This window comes from Chiloscyllium plagiosum, unplaced genomic scaffold (genome assembly GCF_037043375.1).
Source record: "Chiloscyllium plagiosum isolate Xiang-an unplaced genomic scaffold, Cpla_swu_hap1 HiC_scaffold_20, whole genome shotgun sequence".
Taxonomy (NCBI): domain Eukaryota; kingdom Metazoa; phylum Chordata; class Chondrichthyes; order Orectolobiformes; family Hemiscylliidae; genus Chiloscyllium; species Chiloscyllium plagiosum.
The window spans coordinates 27825285-27844069 of record NW_028270158.1 but is presented as its reverse complement, the minus strand read 5'-3'; the positions used below and the strand labels follow the sequence as shown (position 1 = coordinate 27844069).

Here is an 18785-nt window from a genome sequence, read left to right as displayed (position 1 = left end):
TTAAGCTGTGATTGTGATATAAAGACTTTATTGATATCTTCAGATAATCAAAGCGTGGCTCCAATTATGCACAAGCCAGTACAATGCTCCACCTAGTGGTGAAGTTGACCATGTATGTAGGCAAACATTGCACTGCATTCAAAAAAGATATAATTAATGCTATATGTATTAACAGGTTAATATTATTTTCCAAACCAGAAGGATATTAAATTTCTAATAGGCATCAATTAATTTTGTAAATGAATCATTTTGAGTTTGTGAAATTAGCACAATGCCACTCTAAACACCCAGTCCACCAGTCTGTCAGAACATAGCTTCTAGCTTCTAATTTAACTTGACAGTTTAATGCATGAAGGAATGCCAATAACATACTGAATAAATCTCATAATGCTACTAAAACATGAGCAGGCAAGTTCTCCCAATGATATGGCCAACATTAACTCAAATAACAAGCCAGCATTTCAGTTCATTGTTCATTGCAGTTTATGGGATCTCGCTTAATGCAAATTAGTATCTGCATTTCTCGACAACAGCAGTTGCTTTGCAAAGTGGAGTTTCCAAGATCCAAAGACACGAGCATGATATTCCAGTCAACAGTCTGCCCTCAATGTATATAGATCTCCAGCCATAGGTATACCAGTCACTAATTCTGTGAGAGGCTGCTCACTTCTAATACAGTGTTAGCTCATGTATAGAACACGAACAAGGCTGGGACAAGTTAGAAGTGATCCTGCGGTTTATCCTTTGGTATAGTGAATTGTTGATCTCAGCAATGAAAACCTTCAGCTTTATTATCTCTGATGCTAGTTATAGTTTGAAACCTTTGATTAAAATGAAGAAACACATCAAGGTGACTGCACACAAATTCTATGTGTAGCATACAAACATCCACCCACTTGTGAACTTTGCCTGTTTGCCTCTGGACCAAAGTATTAAATGTAGAAGAACAATTTGAACACTTAGATTTACTTCCTACCCTGCAGTTCAGTATTATAAGGTTGCCTTTTGTTTATAATTTTCACTTTGGGGTGAAAAAGGTAAAAGGAAACTGATGCTTTCAAAATGCAGCTCTCCAAATTCATTTCATTCCTACCTTATGTTTTGTGCACTTCATCGAGAAATTCTCCTCACTTAATTGGCAACCTGTGGGAAGAGGGGATGAGTGAAAGCAAAAAAGAACAATAATTACTGCAGGCTCAATAGCATTTACAAAACGGTAAGAAGCAGTATAAATTGTTTTGGGATAAAGTGACAACTGTGCCTCAAAATCAAAAGATTGTCCATGCAAACTCCACTCTAGGCAGTTGAGTACGGAAACAAGACTGACAAACCAACCCAGAGAGACTACAACATTACCAAAGATGTCATCCTTCAGATGAGACATTAAACCAAAGCCACATCTGCTCTGTCATGTGGATTAGGAAGATCCCAATTTTCTATCTAAAAGAGGAGCAGGATAGTGATCCAAAGTCACAGCTAATGTCGCTTTAAAAGATTGGTTTCCACAACCAGGTTCTTTCAATGCATGATCCCTTTGAATCTTTTGAATAGCCACCTATATATTTAGTTTCCTCCAGGCTGCTGCATGGCCACATGTGCACAGCTTGATGGGAACTTTAGTCCCAGCCAATAGTGTCCTCTTCACCACCACCATTGCTTTTTGTGGAAGCAGCAATTTGTGGGATAACTGGCTGCTTACAACAATGATTACACTGCACAACAGTACTTCAGAGGCTATAAAACACTTTGAAACATCCTAAGGTTGTGAAAGGTGCTGTTTTATTACTTTTGTTATATCATTGCAATTTATTTCCAATGATATGTACCAGGTGTGATAAGTATTTATTGCTATTATGACATTGTATGGTCCTGAAGATGCACAGAAAATACCAGTTCTAAGGTTAACAAGGCATAGAGTACAGTTTTGTGGCTCATGGAAGAGGTCTGGTTAGACATCGATACAAATTACATTTGCAGGTGTAGGTTTTCAATTCTAGCTTTATTTTAAAATTGAACCCGATAGCAGAACTTTTTTTTTGGCTACTGCTCAATCTTAACACAGCAGGAGGCCGTTCAGCTCACCCTGCCTATGCCATTTGGCAGAGTCAAAGAATCCTTACAGTGTGGAAACAGGCCCTTCAGCCCAACAAGTCCACACTGACCCTCCAAAGAGTAACACACCCAGACCCATTCCCCTACCCTATTATTCAATATTTACCGCTGACTAATGTACCTAACCTACACATCCCTGAACACTACAGGCAATTCAGATGGCCAATTCACCTAACCTGCACATCTCTGGATTGCGGGAGGAAACTGGAGCACTCAGAGGAAACCCATGTAGACACGGGGAGGAAGTGCAAATTCTTTACAGACAGTCACCTAAGGCTGGAATCGAATCTGGGTCCCTGGCTCTATGAAGCAGCAGTGCTAACCACTGAGCCTCCATGCCGCCCAAAGTATCCTGTTAATCCCATTTGCCCAACACTACTTCTTCACAGCTCGGAAATAATTTTCCTTTCAACTATATATCAATTCCCTACAAATAAAAATTCGTCATTGTATTTAAATGGAAATCTTGTGTCAGAGTGGGTAGTGCACTGCCTCTAAACAAGCAGCTTCAGGTTTGTGTTCTACCCCAGGATTTGATGGAGAAGGGAAGTGCATTTATCAAGCTGAGTGAGCATCAATCCTCAGGTCCTTCCAATAAGTTCCAAATGCAGGTAGAATCAGGGAATTCCTGGTTAGCCACACAACAGAAAAAAGAAATGGAATCTCTATTAGCACTGATCATCGCTCCAGCCTACAACAAGCACGAGAGCGCATGTTGCTGCAACTCAGATCTTGGGTAAACAGCCAGTGTGGATCAAATTTGTGTCAACAGTATCAGGTTCAATCCCCTTTGGGTGCATTCAAGGTGCAATGGTGGAATGGTAAGAGATTGTGGCACTGTTGAACCCGTCTTTGGGCACAGAATGGAAGGGGATTTATGTGTTAAATTTGTGTCATTGTTTACTGACTATAGCTGAGTTAAATAGAGGGGGGGGAACAGTTTTGATAATTACTGAGAGATGGTGTCCTCCTTACCTGACTCAATGGCACAGATATAATGATATTTCTGATTGCACCCCTTGGTGTAGCAGCCCAGAGTGGCACCCGCCTGCTCGCACGTGGAACATTTCTGTCAAGAAACAATAGATACAGGACAATTGTTTTGTTAAAAGAAGCAAATGGACCGAAGTTTCACTTTCCAAAAATGATACAATAAACAAGTCAATAGCTTTGTCCTGAGCTCTAAAACTACTGCTTCTACTCAAATGTGCACCAGGGAAGCAAGCTGTGAATAAAAATATGTGTGTTTGGTCCCGCAGAAAGATTGCAAGGAACTGCTCATTCAACAAAGTTGGTGGAGAGTAACAATATTTTAAAGTGGAATTATCTACAACCCTTCAAGAATGCCTTGTCTCTCTGGCTCTGGCCTTTTGTGCAGACATTTTCTCTTTATCCTACCAGCTGCCCAGACCAAGCAGGGAATTTCTTTCCTAAAGCCTTCTGCATCCCTCCCTCACCATTCCCCAATCCTCCTTTAAGAAGCTTAAAACCTGTGTCATGTCACCTGTCCCAATGTCTCCTTATATATCTCAATTTGTTAAGACTTTGTTAGAAACGTCTCCAATCAAGCACTTTGGTTTGTTTCAAGATATTAAAGCTCATACTGTTTTTGTTGACCCAGGACCCGCCGTTAATCGTTTTGCTCTGTATCTAACAGCTGTTGTTTACACTTCTGAAGGACCCGAGGCCCATTTACTACACAAAATGGACTATGTTAAGTTTTTTTTTTGTCCCAACTCTCAGGATGTAAGAATAATTATTTTTGGCTCATCTAGTTTGACAAGGGTAGATTATTAGTCATTTCAACAGCGTAAAGTACCAGTGTGATACTGGCTGGGATTCTCACTCTGGGAGAAAAAAAACTTCAAATGCAGTGATGGAACATAAAGATACAATTACCACTCAGCAGGAAAATAATCCGAAGTGGTTTGATCAAACTCCCACAGCACGGGCGCCCCAGAAAAAAAATTATTTGTACTGCCTTACTGACGCCACATGCTCCAAGCTACTTCATATCCTTCTATGATCAAGAATTACATTCGCCACCCCATTTCTCTTAGCACCAATACTCAGTCAAAAAAAAGGGTTAGATTACTTAATGTTGATGAGATGTCCATTCATAAAAAATACTGGGATGGACCTTCCCGGAAATGACAAAAAATTAAACTAGCCTTTCTCTGCAAGGAAACAGTAACACCATTTTCTGAGGAAGGGATCAGGAAGAATAATCCAAATAAATTGGAAACTTAAAAAAATGTAATCTTCAAAAAGCAACCACTTGAAAGGGAAAATTTTCAGGCCTTTTGAAAAGTTGAGAAAGGGCAAAATGAGCCAAGTGGTGTCATTCCCTGTTATATCACACCAAGAGTCTGAGGTAGAACCAATGCGTGCATTTTCAAGGCAACGTGAAAACAACAGTAAAATGTCATCCCTGAGAAACTGTTAGGACTTAATGAACTCGAATAGCAAAAGATTACCTTTGCATACCTAGTTGGTAGCAGGAGATTTAAAAATAGATTTCAAGATTTATGGAGGACAAATTGATAAATGCTGCAGCACTGGAGAGGGGCCGGTGATCTTGCTACAAGGCTTAGGGAGGAAAGAGAAAACTACCTTATAATGATTTGACTCTGGATTGTACAGCACAGAAGGCCATTTGGTTCACTGTGCCTTTGAAAGAGCTATTCATTAAGTCTCACTCTCTTGCTGCATTCCAAAAACCTTTAACTTACTTTAAAATTTCTCAAGTATATTTAAGATGCTCCTTAAAGCTTCCTTTTGGTGTTTCCTCACAATGCTTGTTTTGAAGCCCCTATAATGAGACTGTTGTGCTGAGGAACATTAGCAATGCATTGTGAGTGCTTCACTATCCTTAACCTTTCTGGAAAAATAAGGGAGGATCTCATAGAAACTTGTAAAATTCTAACAGAACTAGACAGGGTAAATGCAGGAAAGGTGTTCCTGATGACTGGTGAGTCCAGAATCAAGGGTCACAGCCTAATGATATAGGGTAGGCCATTTAGGACTGAGACGAGAAGAAATATCATCGCCCAGAGAATGGGTGAGCCTATGGAATTCTCTACCACAGAAAGTGCTCAAGACCAAAACACGGAATATTCTGAAGGAGGAGGTAAACACAGTTCTTTGAGCTAAAGGGATCCAAGGCTCTGGAAACAAGGGACTGAGTTGGATGATCAGCCATGATCACGTTGAATGGTGCAGCAAGCTCAAAGGGCAGAGTGGCCTACACCTGCTGCTATATTCTATGTCTCTCCCCAGACTCCATGCCACCAGATAGAGGAACCTGAATTACCTCCTGAAGCTGCCTTGCAGTCTAATATCTGCCTGGGGGAATGGAGAATTACCTTCACTTGTGCTGTTATTGTCGGATGGATGGTCAATAGGGAGTGCACTACTGTGATTCCAGTCTGCCATCCCTCAGGAATCCCCCGCTTCCCCATCAAAGGCCAATGTGGGGATTATCAACCGCCTTACTCTAAGCTGGACTCAAATTTGCACACAAGAAGGTTGTTCTAACCCAGATAACCCTTAAAAAAGAATTTAGTAGTTCCAGCGTGACTGTATTATTGTACGCCTCGGACTCATGCACAATGTTTTTATGGTCACTTTGCAGCAAGTTCATTTTTGTGGTGCTTGCAGAGGCAGTATGTCCCGGCCCCCGACTAATGATCGGAGTTTCATATCTCACCATCTCGCTGGCCATCTCCACAGCCTCCTGCAAACCGTACAGCTTCCCAGCAGCCAGGTACACTCCACTGGTCCACACAGCACAGGCTCCGTGTAACCAATGCTCATGGGGGTCAAGGGGTAGCTCAGGGGCCTGCAGATCCTCCTCTGAGCCTGGCTTCTTCTTCACTTTCTTCAGCTCAGTATCTTCAGCCGTTTTCTCACAGCAGTAGCAACTCAGCTTTTTGCATTTTTCTCTCGAGCTAGTCCTAAGCGGGTTCTGATCTTCTACCTCAGTCGCTTTCTCTGGACCGAATGGAGCCTTCTCCAAACTTGGCGGGACCTCTGCTGTAATACTGACAGCACTCTCGTTGTCCGAGTCAGCAACCTTTGATTCCACGGTGAGCTCGTCTTGCTTCTCTTTGATTTCACTCTTTATCTCCAACTTCCCCTTGACATGTTGGCTCTTTGTCACTGGTGGTATATAATCCTCTGGGTAATAGGGTCCAAAGAGATCTCCGAGCTCCTTGTGATTCTTGGGTCTTCCACATAAGCAGCAGACCAGGCAGCCTTGCTTGGCGGAATCGAGCACCACTGGCCCTGGTAACATAGCTGAAGATGTTGGCAATGTCTTGCTGACTGATACAGGGGGCTGTGAGAATGAAGATTTTTTCTTCATCTTTTGGAACCTGGACTGCTCCTCCGGCAAGGTGTTAATGACTGTACAGATAGACGATACCTCATTGCTCTTCTCAACACGAATATAAGGGGAAAAGCTCTTGGCGTTGTTCTCTGCTCTTGGCATCTTATACGACACGTACTTTAATCGTATCACTGGCTCTTTGGTTTCCACGAGGGGAAGGTTTCTTCTCTTCAGTTGACTTTTTCGTCTGTGGGCAGCTTTTGTACTCTTGCTCCCTTTGAGGTGCTTTCTTCTTCTTCTGCTGCCTCGTCCAGCAGGCCTAAGAGCTTTAGAATTACTCTTGGCTTGTTTGACCTTTTGACTTCCTGCCTGGTGACTGCGCCTCTTTGGAGGTGGGGCTTGCCTCTTCAGCTCCATGTCACCTGGAGGATGCTCCAGCTCTTCATTGGGGCCTGGTTCTGAAACAGAAGACAAAATAGAAGAAGGGGAGGCAAGCTGTTTCCCCTCTTTCTCTTCTGTGGTTCTGTCCTTTGGAGAAAGTTTCCCACTTTGCCTGTCTTCTGCCTCCACACTTTCTGGTTCTACAGATAAATTTCCATCAGCCTTCGCTTGACTACTGCTGTTCTCCTCAGTTGGTGACTCTGTTTCCTCTTTGAGTCTCTTGGATGTGATAAGGCATTTTTTATTCAACTCCACCAGGGCAATCTTTGAAGAAGCATCTTTGGCTGTCACTTTGTTTTGCTCAACTAACACCTGTTCTACCTCACTGCTGGAGTTCTCAGTGAGTTTCTCTTCTTTCAGGGACAGGATCTCGTCCAGGGTCAAACATGTCACATTACTATCTGAATAGTTGCTGCAAGCGAATGATTTTGAGTTTGGGGAGGTGATCTTTTGCACAATTGCCTCTAGTTTTAGGCCTCTACCTTTGCGAGGTGGAAGAATCTTTGTCTTCGGAGGGGTCTTAAGAGAGAGAACAGGCTGGGCACCACCATCAGTGGCTGTTAGTGCTTTACTGAGACAACGTTCCGTTATCCCTTCACTGTTTTCTCCTTGGATGGGTCTGGCCATCACAGATTGAGCTGTTGGGTGACTGCTCTCTGATGGACATGGGCTGGCCAGATGTTTTAGTTTCTCTGTCCTTGTGTCGTTGGCCTTCAACATCTGATGCTGCCGTTTAGCCGGGATCAGTGAAAGGGTACAGTAACCTTTTCTTTTCAAAGGATGCGTTAAGGGACATCTTTGGTCTTCCTGGCCCCCTAGCCTTAAAGCTGAATTTCGTGCTTTTAATCTTTCGCCTGTCATCTCCTCTGTGACATAGTCCAGTGCCTCTTGTCTGGGGGTCGGTTGTCTTTGAGGCTTGGGCACTGAAGAACTATTTCTGGTGGTCAAGCATCGACTGGGGACAGGATTGCAGCTCTTGCGTTGTTTGACATCTTTTTGCAAAACCATTCCCTGGGCCCGAGTTCTGGCTCTCAGTACAACAGATTTATATGAACTAGCCTCTTGGCTCAAGCGCTCCTGGCTCTTTATCTGTTGCTCTGGATGAAGACCATAACTGGGTCTGCTCAGCATGCTGCTGGGTCTGGTCAGGTGAGCTCTCAGATTTGGATTGGAACCTCCCTGTCTTTGGATTAGACACTTGTCTGAGTCGGAGTTCACCCTGTGCCGAGAGCTGCAGCCTGTTTCCCTTGGACCATCGTCCCGCTGAGCAACCATCCCCTTCCTCAAGAGAGCCCGGGACTGGACACTCACCTCAGGCTCCAGTAAAGCACTGGAAGAGCGAGTGCACATTCGAGTAGGCTCTGAGACACTGAGAACTTCCTGGGGCCCTCTGTTTTTAGCTCGCTCTCGCTGTGAACCCAAACATCTCAGCTTGCCAACTGGCACTACCTTGAGGGGCTGGATGTTCTCTGCTGGTTCAGGTGGGGCATGGTCTTTGCCCCTAAAAGTGGCTCCTTGCCCTACTCTGGATGACACTCTTCGGACCCTCAGCCCTTTGCTCTCCGGCATCTTTGAGGGAGCATTCTCTATCTCAGTCAGCGCTGAGCTGACTACCTCAGAGGGCAGCGTTGGGAAACCCAGAGGCTGGGGCATGGCCTGTGGCTCAGGGACTGTGCCCTCCCCGGTATCTTCGCATTTGCCACTTTCACCGTCAGGCTTCATCTCGGCTCCTGCCGGAACCCCTTGTCCAACCTTGGGCTCAGCACCGATTGCAGGTCCCACATGGATGACGGAGTGTGGCAGTAAGCGAGGGGCAGGACTGGAAGCTGCTCTATCCTCTCCTCTATCAGTGCTGCTCAGCTTGTCCTCTGAGCAGCTACATTCCCCTTCAGAATGTGCAGGGACCAGTTCCTTAACACTCTGACGCGTGGGGGACATGTCACAGATAACAGATTTTCTTACATCCTGTAAAACTGCACTTCCCTTCGACTCCACAGCGAGCTCCTCATCTTCTTCCACTTTCATCCCCGTGCTCTCAATTTGCTCCACGGTAGACACTCTCTGCTCAGAGTTACTGCTCCCACCGTTCTCTGGCTTCTCCTCCTCATTCCCTTCTCTCTTGTCTTCCATCTCTGGGACCATGTGCACAGCAGTCAACTCCTTCTGTAACGCTCTCTGCTCCTGTTTGAAGTTGGCCTGGAGTTTCTGAAGGAATTTCTTCTGAACGTCACACTGTGACAGGTTGGCATTGAGCTCCTCCCACGCCAGGGTGGTCTCCTTCCCTTTCGGATCTGGCAAGTCAAGTGCCTTCAGTTTCTCCAAATCCTGAGGGCCTCCGGGAATCTGGGAGGAGTAGCATTCATGGTTATTGTTAGACACCAGGCTCTCTCTGTAATCGCTTGCTAAAGGCTGGATTGTGTTACTGCACTCCATGGTGTGGGGGAAAGCCTGGGATTCGCTGTAAGAGGCATCACCAAAACCCTCTGTCATCATCGAGCAGTCACTCTTCACTGTGCTCTTGTTGCAATCAGACACAAGGGCCTGGCCTTGACCAGGACGTTTGGTGCGGATTAAGTGGCCTGCAAAACTCTCAGCATTGTACAGATTGAAATGTATCCCTTTACTTTCTTTGTCCCCTCCAAAATGGTTAAACTTCAGTTCTGCCTCCAGCCTCTCCTTGGAAGAGTCCTTTAGAATAATAACACTGGAGGATTTCATATCCTCCTTGGCAAACAGGAGAGCTTGTCTATCGGTAGCCAACTTCTCAAAGTCTGCTGATGCCAGGCAAGCTTCGCCACTCTGAGCAGAGTTGTCCGACTTGGAGTCTGCGGCCATGTCGTTAGATGAGGCAACTGAGCAGGACAGAATGGTATCCAGATTCTTTCTCAAAGCATCCAGGTTGACAGAATTCCTGCAGTGGCCTTGGAAGAATGGCATTTTGTCCAGTTGCTCCTCAGAGCTGCTGGAATAGTCTCCCTCCTGCAGCTCAGCTTGCACTGACTGGGGTGTGCCCAGGGCTTCTTCAGAGTACAGGCTCTCCTCGGAGCTCTTCAACTCCTTTAGGATTTCCGACTTTTTAGGCAGTCGTTTGCCCATTTTCCTGTGAGGGGCGAGGGTGTTGGAAAGTAAGAGCTGCTGCACAGTCCTGGGAATGTTTTCCACCTGAGAGCTCAGAGCGACAAGGCTGCTGAAAGCTCCATCCGACAGTAATTTCTCTGGAAGCTTTTCCTTGCAACTTGGTCCTGGGGTCTTGCTGGAGCTCTGTGTGGTACAGGTGACAGCGGGGGCCATCAGATGAGAGACATTTGACTTGATGTCAGCCTCAGTGGACTGGCTGTATTGCAGGGACTCGGGGGTGGCCATTAATGGGGAGGGGGTTGAACTGTATGATGGTGATCTTACCACCGTGGAGACAGGAGAGTGACTCGAAGTGGGGCTGAAGGTTTGATAGAACTGCTCAGGAGATTTGACTGGGGTGTCCGGCTGATAGTACACTTGAGGTGACTGATTGAGAAGGTGCATCTTTGCTTGGTTATGATACTGGAGGCTGTGCTGTTTGACCTGAGTGGCCTTGTTCTGGTCATAGCCCCCGCTCTTGGCCATGCCAGCTTTGTAAGCATAGCCAGCCTGGCTGGGGTAGTCCGGTGTGGCCGCACTCTGCCTCTCATACTGGGAACTTGCTGGCATTTGGCCATAGCCATCATATGGGCGGGAAGGTTGGCTGTAATCCTGGACAGTGGGATAGGAGCTGGGCGAGGACTGAAAGGTCTGGTTGAACTGGGCTGGCCTGGCAATGTAAGGGGAGGCTTGGCCCATGATGGACTTGTGGTGGGCCTGGTGTATGAAGTGGCTCTGTTGGTTGGACAGTGCAGGAGGTGTCCTGCCGGCGTTGCCTTGCATGTGCTGCTGTTGGTAAGCAGCGGCCGTGGAAGGGGCAGAGCTTTTAAAGGCAGAGTCCTGGCCGTACTGAGAGAGCCCTCCCACCGACGAAGCTTGGGAGCCCCATTTCGGAGCTTGGCCTTCGCCCTGATACTGCCTGGAGTACGCTCCACTCTGGTAACTTGATGCCGCACTCAGAGCTCGAGCCTGTGGCTGCTGAGCAGAGGCCTGTTTCACGCCACTGTAGTAAGTGCCCGCGGTGTTGCTGCCATAGCCTTGGTAAGACTGCTGGTTGTAATACTCCTTTGACGTGATCCCATGGGCCTCATAGCTTTGAGCAACTGGATTCTGCTGCCTGTAGCTGTCTAACCGAGATGAGTCAGCCCGGACCTGCTGGAAGGTCTGCTGGTTACTTTGGAAAGCCCCGGGATCTCGGAAGGACTGCATGGCCTTTTAACTTGTGTCACTGGTCCCTGTGAATGAACAAAAACCATACAGAACAATAAATATACTTGCCATCTTCTGCTGATAAAATATTGCAAAATTGCCTCTGACAGTCTCTGATGCGGTAATTGCTCTAAAACAGCTATAAATAGTTCCCAATTCAGTCTTGCATCTGATGTGAAATATTCTGTACAATACACTTGGCCTCTCATTTCTGCTAATAACAATGGTATATTCTTTAGTGGGAGCTGGGGCCTTTTATCCTTTGTCTCCTTCATCTGGAGACACTAGGAGTATGTTCTGGAGTGCATCAAAATACTGAAATGCATAACCACAGTGAAACACAAAAACTGGGCAGATAGAGCAATAGTCCCTTCTCCATTGCTGTAGAAACTGGTCAGGCACTCTCAGTGTTGCTCTACATAGTACACGTCTGGCCCATAGCCCCACTCCTGTGCTGCAATGGACACCAACCTTTTTCTGGATATTAAACACTTGTACATTGTATCCTTGCAAACACAAACCATTTTCAGATACCTTTAGAATAAAATGTGAATATAACCTGGAATGGCAAGTATGGTGAGACACAGCATGGTATTGTATAAAAAGAAACTGATCTGTATTGTATTTTGTGTAATGCCAAATTCAAACTTTATGTTATACACTTTTACAGATGTTATGAATAAAGTGCACATTTGGGGAAAAAAATCTTTGCCTTAAACAGGGATCTGCAGTCTCTGTAATATATATAAAATACTTTTCCATTTTTGTTAATTTCTGATGTATACACGAATCCAGTCTCTGATAATCTGTTGTGGTCTCTTTACACAGGGTTCTTTTGTATCTGATAATCTACTGTATAACAGGACCTGCAGTCTTTACTAATCTGACATGCCCAAGTCTTTGCTAAACTCTGTGACAGAGTCTGAACTCTCTACTGTTCTGTTACACATATAGCATCTTGCAATTTCTGTTATAGTGCATAATTATCCAGGATCTGCAATCGTTATTATTGCCTATGATACACACAAGGGCCTGTTGTCTCTGTTGATCACTCAAATTATATACATAGATCTGCAATCTCCACGATTCATTATAATAAAGATATAAATGCATTTATATACTGCCTGTCACAACCAGCAGGCAATAGAAAGTGGCTTGACAACCAATAAAATACTTTAAGTATTGGCACTGTTGCAATTGAGAAATAATAACAGGCAATTTGCACACAACATGCACCAAGAAAATCAGAGTGATAATGACCAGTTAAACTTTTTTTTAAGTGTTGACTGAGGGGTAACTTTTTTCAAAATAGTGCCATGGAGTTTTTTTACACTCACCTGAGGGAGGAGACAGGGCCTTGGTTTGTTGAACAATCACCTGAAAGACAAGAGCTGCAACATGTGCACTACTCCCTCAGTATTGTACTGCAGAATTAGGCTTTAATTTTTATCCTCAATGTTTAGATCGTCCTTGAACTGAGCACTTTGCAACTCAGAGGAAATACTGCTACCACCAAACAGAGCTGCAGTCTGAGCTGTTCACTATAACATACAGGCAACTGCAATCTCTGCTATTCTCTATAATACACAGGATCTGTAATTCCTGTTATTCTCAATGAGAAACAATGGTCCACCAATATCTGTTTGTTTTCTGTAATTTTGACAGGGTTTGCAAAGGCTTGTATCTATTATTGGAGAATAACATGGAGATAGCAGATGCCTTTTCTACCAGCAAGCCTGGCTGTTACAATATCACAGATTGGCTGAGTTTGATTTCTAATCATCCGCCTCTCTGCTCCTTGAAAGCTGATACCAGGAAACACATCATTGTGTTCACTGCTTTGTCATTATGCGGCTGCCTGTGTGCACCATTAGCATTTTAATCTTTCCAAAGTACATTAATACATGCACTTAGAGAGGGTTATGCTGCTGAGAACCAACCACAGACACAGAAGGCGACAGTTAGGAATAAAGCTTCTGCCTGGACTCATTTTCAGCTCACAGGCCAGAGATTTCGATCAGCATTGAAAATCAACTCTTCTATTGTTCGATGATATTTACCTTTATGTAAACATATATTTCCTGTTGATTAATAAAGGGTGATGTTGGGCTCAAGGGAGAAGTGATGGGGCAGTAGTGTCAAGCACTCCCAGCCAGCACTTAGCAGCTCAAAGCTTAGAGTGAAAGCTTCTGTTCGACGCAGCACTGAGCTTGGGGGAGCAGCCTCCGCTGTGCCTACAGGACATTCTATTAATGTGTTGTCTGAACTCTCTGGGGTCACACAAAGGTTCAGCGCATGAGCAGAATTTTACTATCCACCTAGCTCCACAGTTAACAAGCAACACATTAATGTTTCAGCCTTGGATCGTTTGGTAATATGTGTATCTCCAGCAGCAAGTTGAGTGCTCAGGTTAGACTCCAGACACTTGAGCGCATAATCCAGTCCGTGCTGTCATTTCAACGAGACATTAAACTAATTCCCTATCTGTTCTTCAATTAACAGAAACAAACCCGTAGCACTATTTAATACAACAACAGGGAGTTCTCCCTGGTTTCCAGGACAATATTTTAACTCAATCAACATCACAAATAGCAAGTCATCACATTGCTGTTTGTGGGAGTTCATTGTGTGAAAATTGGTTGGTGTGCTATCCATATTCTAATAACGACAACAATCCAATAGAAGGCAAATAATTGGCTAAAGCAGCACATTGATGCACTGAGATTGTGAAAGGTACTATATAAATGCAAGCTCTTTCTAAACGTTTAATTCTTAAATTCCTCTATTACTACATGAAATTATTTACACTTTGACAATAGCATTTGTACACCACAATTAACATTGAAAAATATTTTTTAAAAGGAAACATTTCGGCAGAAATGGATACCAAACCCTCAGGATGTCAGGAGAGGTGACCAAAAGCTTCATTAAACAGGTTAGTTTTAAAGAGGGTCTCAAAGGAGAATGGGGAGGTAGACAGACGGAGAGAACTACAGAACCTGTTATTTTAAGAGCTGATGTAATAGTCAGCAACAACCATTCTCACCTTGGAGTTAAATGGTTGTTGGTGCAAATTTCACTCCAGAGACTAAACTGACACTTCAATGCAGTTATGAAGGAATGTTCCTTTGTCAGAAATGCTGTTCTTTTCTCACATTTCCTTACATTATACTAATGACTACACCTCAAAATATTTTTGTTTCATTCACTGGATGTTGGCTTTCCTGACTAGGCCAACATTTATTGCCCATTCCTAACTGCCCTCAAGAAGGTGGTGTTGAGCTGTCTTAGAGTCATAGAGATGTACAGCATGGAAACAGACCCTTCGGTCCAACCCGTCCATGCCGACCAGATATCCCAACCCAATCTAGTCCCACCTGCCAGCACCCGCCCCATATCCCTCCAAACCCCTCCCTATTCGTTAACCCATCCAAATGCCTCTTAAATGTTGCAATTGTACCAGCCTCCACCACTTCCTCTGGCAGCTCATTCCATACACATACCACCCTCTGTGTGAAAAAGTTGCCCCGTAGGTCTCTTTTGTAACTTCCCTCTCTCACCCTAAACCTATGCCCTTTAGTTCTGGACTCCCTGACCCCAGGGAAAATACTTGCCTATTTACCCTAGCTGTGCCCCTTACGATTTTGTAAACCTCTATAAGGTCACCCCTCAGCCTCCATCACTCCAGGAAAAACAGCCCCAGCCTGTTCAGCCTCTCCCCATAGCTCAGATCCTCCAACCCTGGCAACATCCTCGTAAATCTTTTCTGAACCCTTTCAAGTTTCACAACATCTTTCTGATAGGAAGGAGACCAGAACTGCACACAATATTCCAACAGTGGCCTAACCAATGTCCTGTACAGCTGCAACATGACCTCCCAACTCCTGTACTCAATACTCTGACCAATAAAGGAAAGCATACCAAACGCCTTCTTCACTATCCTATCTACCTGCGACTCCACTTTCAAGGAGCTATGAACCTGCACTCCAAAGTCTCTTTGTTCAGCAACACTCCCTAGGACCTTACCATTAAGTGTATAAGTCCTGCTAAGATTTGCTTTCCCAAAATGCAGCACCTCGCATTTATCTGAATTAAACTCCATCTGCCACTTCTCAGCCCATTGGCCCATCTGGTCCAGATCCTGTTATAATCTTCGCTGTCCACTATACCTCCAATTTTGGTGTCATCTGCAAACTTACTAACTGTACCTCTTATGCTCACATCCAAAACATTTATGTAAATGACAAAAAATAGAGGACCCAGCGCTGATCCTTGTGGCACTCCACTGGTCACAGGCCTCCAATCTGAAAAACAACCCTCCACCACCACCCTCTGTCTTCTACCTTTGAGCCAGTTCTGTATCCAAATAGCTAGTTCTCCTTATGTTGCGTGAGGTCTAACCTTGTTAATCAGTCTCCCATGGGGAACCTTGTCGAACGCCTTACTGAAGTCCATATAGATCATATCTACCACTCTGCGCTCATCAATCCTCTTTGTTACTTCTTCAAAAAACTCAATCAAGTTTGTGAGACATGATTTCCCATACACAAACCCATGTTGACTATCCCTAATCAGTCCTTGCCAAACCAAATACATGTACATCCTGTCCTTCAGGATTCCCTCCAACAACTTGCCCACCACCGACGTCAGGCTCACTGGTCTATAGTTCCCTGGCTTATCCTTACCACCCTTCTTAAACAGTGGCATCACGTTAGTCAACCTCCAGTCTTCTGGCACCTCACCTGTGATGTAATTTTTTTTAAGTTAAAAAAAAACCCATATCCAATACTGAATCAGGAATATGATTCAACCTATAAATATTCCACAGAAAATGCCATTTCAGCTACCTACTGTTCCTGGCCAAGTATTTGAGTGGTGTGAGAAGGTAATTTTCTAACAGCTGTTTTGCTCAACAGGAGTTTGTCTCTTTCCTAGTCCAATCCCAGTATAAATGCCTTCTTGAACTATTGCTGTCCATCTGGCTTAGGTAGACCAACAGTACTTAGGGAGGGTGATCCAGCATTTTGGCCTAGCAACACTGAAGGAGTGGCAATATTATTCAAGCGAGGGGAAAGTAAGTGGCTTGGAGAAGAATGTGTAAATGGTGGTGTTCCCATATATATCCCATTCTTGTCCTTCCAGATGGTAATGGTCATGGTCATGGGCTTTGAAGGTGCTAAGGAGCCTTGAAGAATTTCGGCAATGCACCATCTATTCAAATCTTGTAGAGATGCTACACACTGCTATTACTGAGCACTGGCTTTGGAAGGAGTGAATATTTGTGGATGTGGTGCCAATTAGGTGGGCTGCTTTGACCTAGATTGTACCAAGCTTCATGAGTATTGCTGCACTATCCAGGCCTTGGATACGGTGGCCAGGCTTTGGGGAGTCAGGAGATGAATTATTCACTGCAGAATTCCTAGCCTCTGACTTCATTGGCAGTAAACCACTTTGGGATGTCCTGACCTCCTGAAGCACATTACAATAACAGAGATCTTCCCTTCACTTTGAATCTATAGAATTAGTCACATTTCTCTGCTCTTTCCCTGGAATCTTGCAAATTTTTCCCCTTCAAATATTGACTGATCCATGTATTTCTCCAAAAGAAAAGTACAATTTGGAACACTCTTCCACATACTCAACCAATTGTTAATTTTAAAACGGATCTGATAGATTTTTGTTCGCAAAAGGGGTCCAATATATTGAGTTTAACCACAGATCAGCCATAATCTGATTAAACAGCAGAACAGCTGCCAAACGCTAAATTGCTTCCTCTTATTTGTCTGAATCTGTTCCAACAACCTTTCAGGTAGCCCATTCCAAATCATCACATCTTGTAGCAATAAATGTCCTCATATTGCTCCTAGCTCTTTTGCCAATTAGTTTACATCTGCATCCTTTCATTACCAAACCATCTTCCACTGAAAATAGTTGCTCCTAATGCACTCTCTCAAAATCTTTCATGACTTTGAACACTTAAAATAAATCTTTCCTTAATGTTCTCCACTCTAAGACCACCACCACCAAACCTCAGACTTTTCATTGCCCATGATTTTCTAGTAAATCTCTGCGCCCTACATGCAGCTGCCAATATAGCAGAGAGAAGCACCCTCAAACGTAACAGTGCTGAAACTAAATGCACATGCCTGTGCGAGGTGGCTGCTGGATTAAAGCAGTGGAGGGAATGCTGGCAGATTTTATCCCTTCAGGATATCTGTTAATAAAATACAGTCTGACTATTAAAAGTCATGTCACAGAGGAGTTGCATGCAGACCACTTAACCGAGCGACATAGGCAGCTGGAGTGGTGTCAGACCCATACAGATAACGGGCACAGTGTGGGGTCAAGGTCAGTGTCAGCACTTTACCCGAAGCTGATTAATACATTCATCTAGCCCTGGAGGCCAGCAGCAAAATTACCTGCAGACAGATAAAATACACAATCATCAGCAGCATGCTTAGAAAGAACTCTCTCCCGGTTCTGCTCTTTGGCTGAAGGAAATGAAAATAAGGGCAACAAAGAAATAAAGACAAAGGGGAAAAGAGAGAAAGGAAGAAGCAGAGAGAGGCATATAGACAGATAGAATTTCCCTTCTAGAGAGTGAAAATCTGGCTATAGTTAATGAAGACTTAACAAATCTGCACCCTCCCAACAACTCATTAACCGAATGCAAAATTTCTCATGTGTGCCCCTGTCTCGTTTGTTCCTTCTCTCTCTTAGGTTACGCGGGGTATTTTTTTTTACAGTTTCCCCCAGCTCCGCCCAAAAGGACTGCATTCAATTCTGGCTGCCCATCTCTAGGAAAGATGTTGTTACACTTAAAAGAGTTCAGAAGAGATTCACAAGGATGTTGCTGGGCTTGGAGGATTTTGAGCTATTGGAAGAGGCTTAATAAGATGGGGCATTTTTTCTGTGAAGTGTTGCAGGCCAAGGCGTGACCTTATAGAGGTTTATAAAATGATGAAGCGCATGGATAGGGTGAATAGCTTCAGTCTCTTTCTGAGGGTAGGGGAATCCAAAACTAGAGGACATAGATTTAGGGTGAGAGGGGAAAGGTATTAGAAGGGATCTAAGGGGTAACTTTTTCACGCAGAGGGTGGTGCATGTATGAAATGAGCTGCCAGAGGAAGTGGTGGAGGCTGGTACAACGACAACATTTAAAAGGCATCTGAATGGGTATATGAATAGGAAGGATTTGGAGGGATATGGACCAAGTTCTGGCAAAATGGGACGAGATTAGGTTAGGGTATCAGGTCAATGCAAACGAGTTTGACCGAAAGGCCTGTTTCCATGCTGTATAACTCTGAGGCTGTATGACTGTGTTGCCAGTATAGAGCTTTGCTCAAAGTTTCCCTATGAAATATCTGTCATTCCCAGGAGGATAAATGGCTGGAGATCAGTGCAACACAATCTTGGGAACCCTCCAACATGAGATTGCATTTATAAATCAGCCTAAACCAATCAGAACTTTTAAAAAGCATCACATTTTTAAACGTCCGGCTTCTGTCGAGAATCTAATTAATAATCTTAACACAGAAACTAAAGAGAGATGTGACAGATTGTCCCCTTAGTGAAC

General features: G+C 44.2%; 1 protein-coding gene across 3 annotated transcripts in view; it reads right to left on the bottom strand.

Annotated features, from left to right (window-relative positions):
- Positions 1–18785, bottom strand: part of rai1 (retinoic acid induced 1) — a 60535-nt gene that overhangs the window by 1521 nt on the left and 40229 nt on the right. For all 3 annotated transcript variants that reach the window (XM_087997735.1, XM_043711805.2, XM_087997736.1), the window contains 3 exons: positions 5822–11235; positions 3088–3181; positions 1094–1143 (listed from right to left, as the gene is read on the bottom strand). In XM_087997735.1, the coding sequence (XP_087853861.1) occupies positions 1094–1143; positions 3088–3181; positions 5822–11209 (5532 nt within the window). In that variant the 5' untranslated portion in view covers positions 11210–11235. The remainder of the gene's footprint in view (positions 1–1093; positions 1144–3087; positions 3182–5821; positions 11236–18785) is intronic.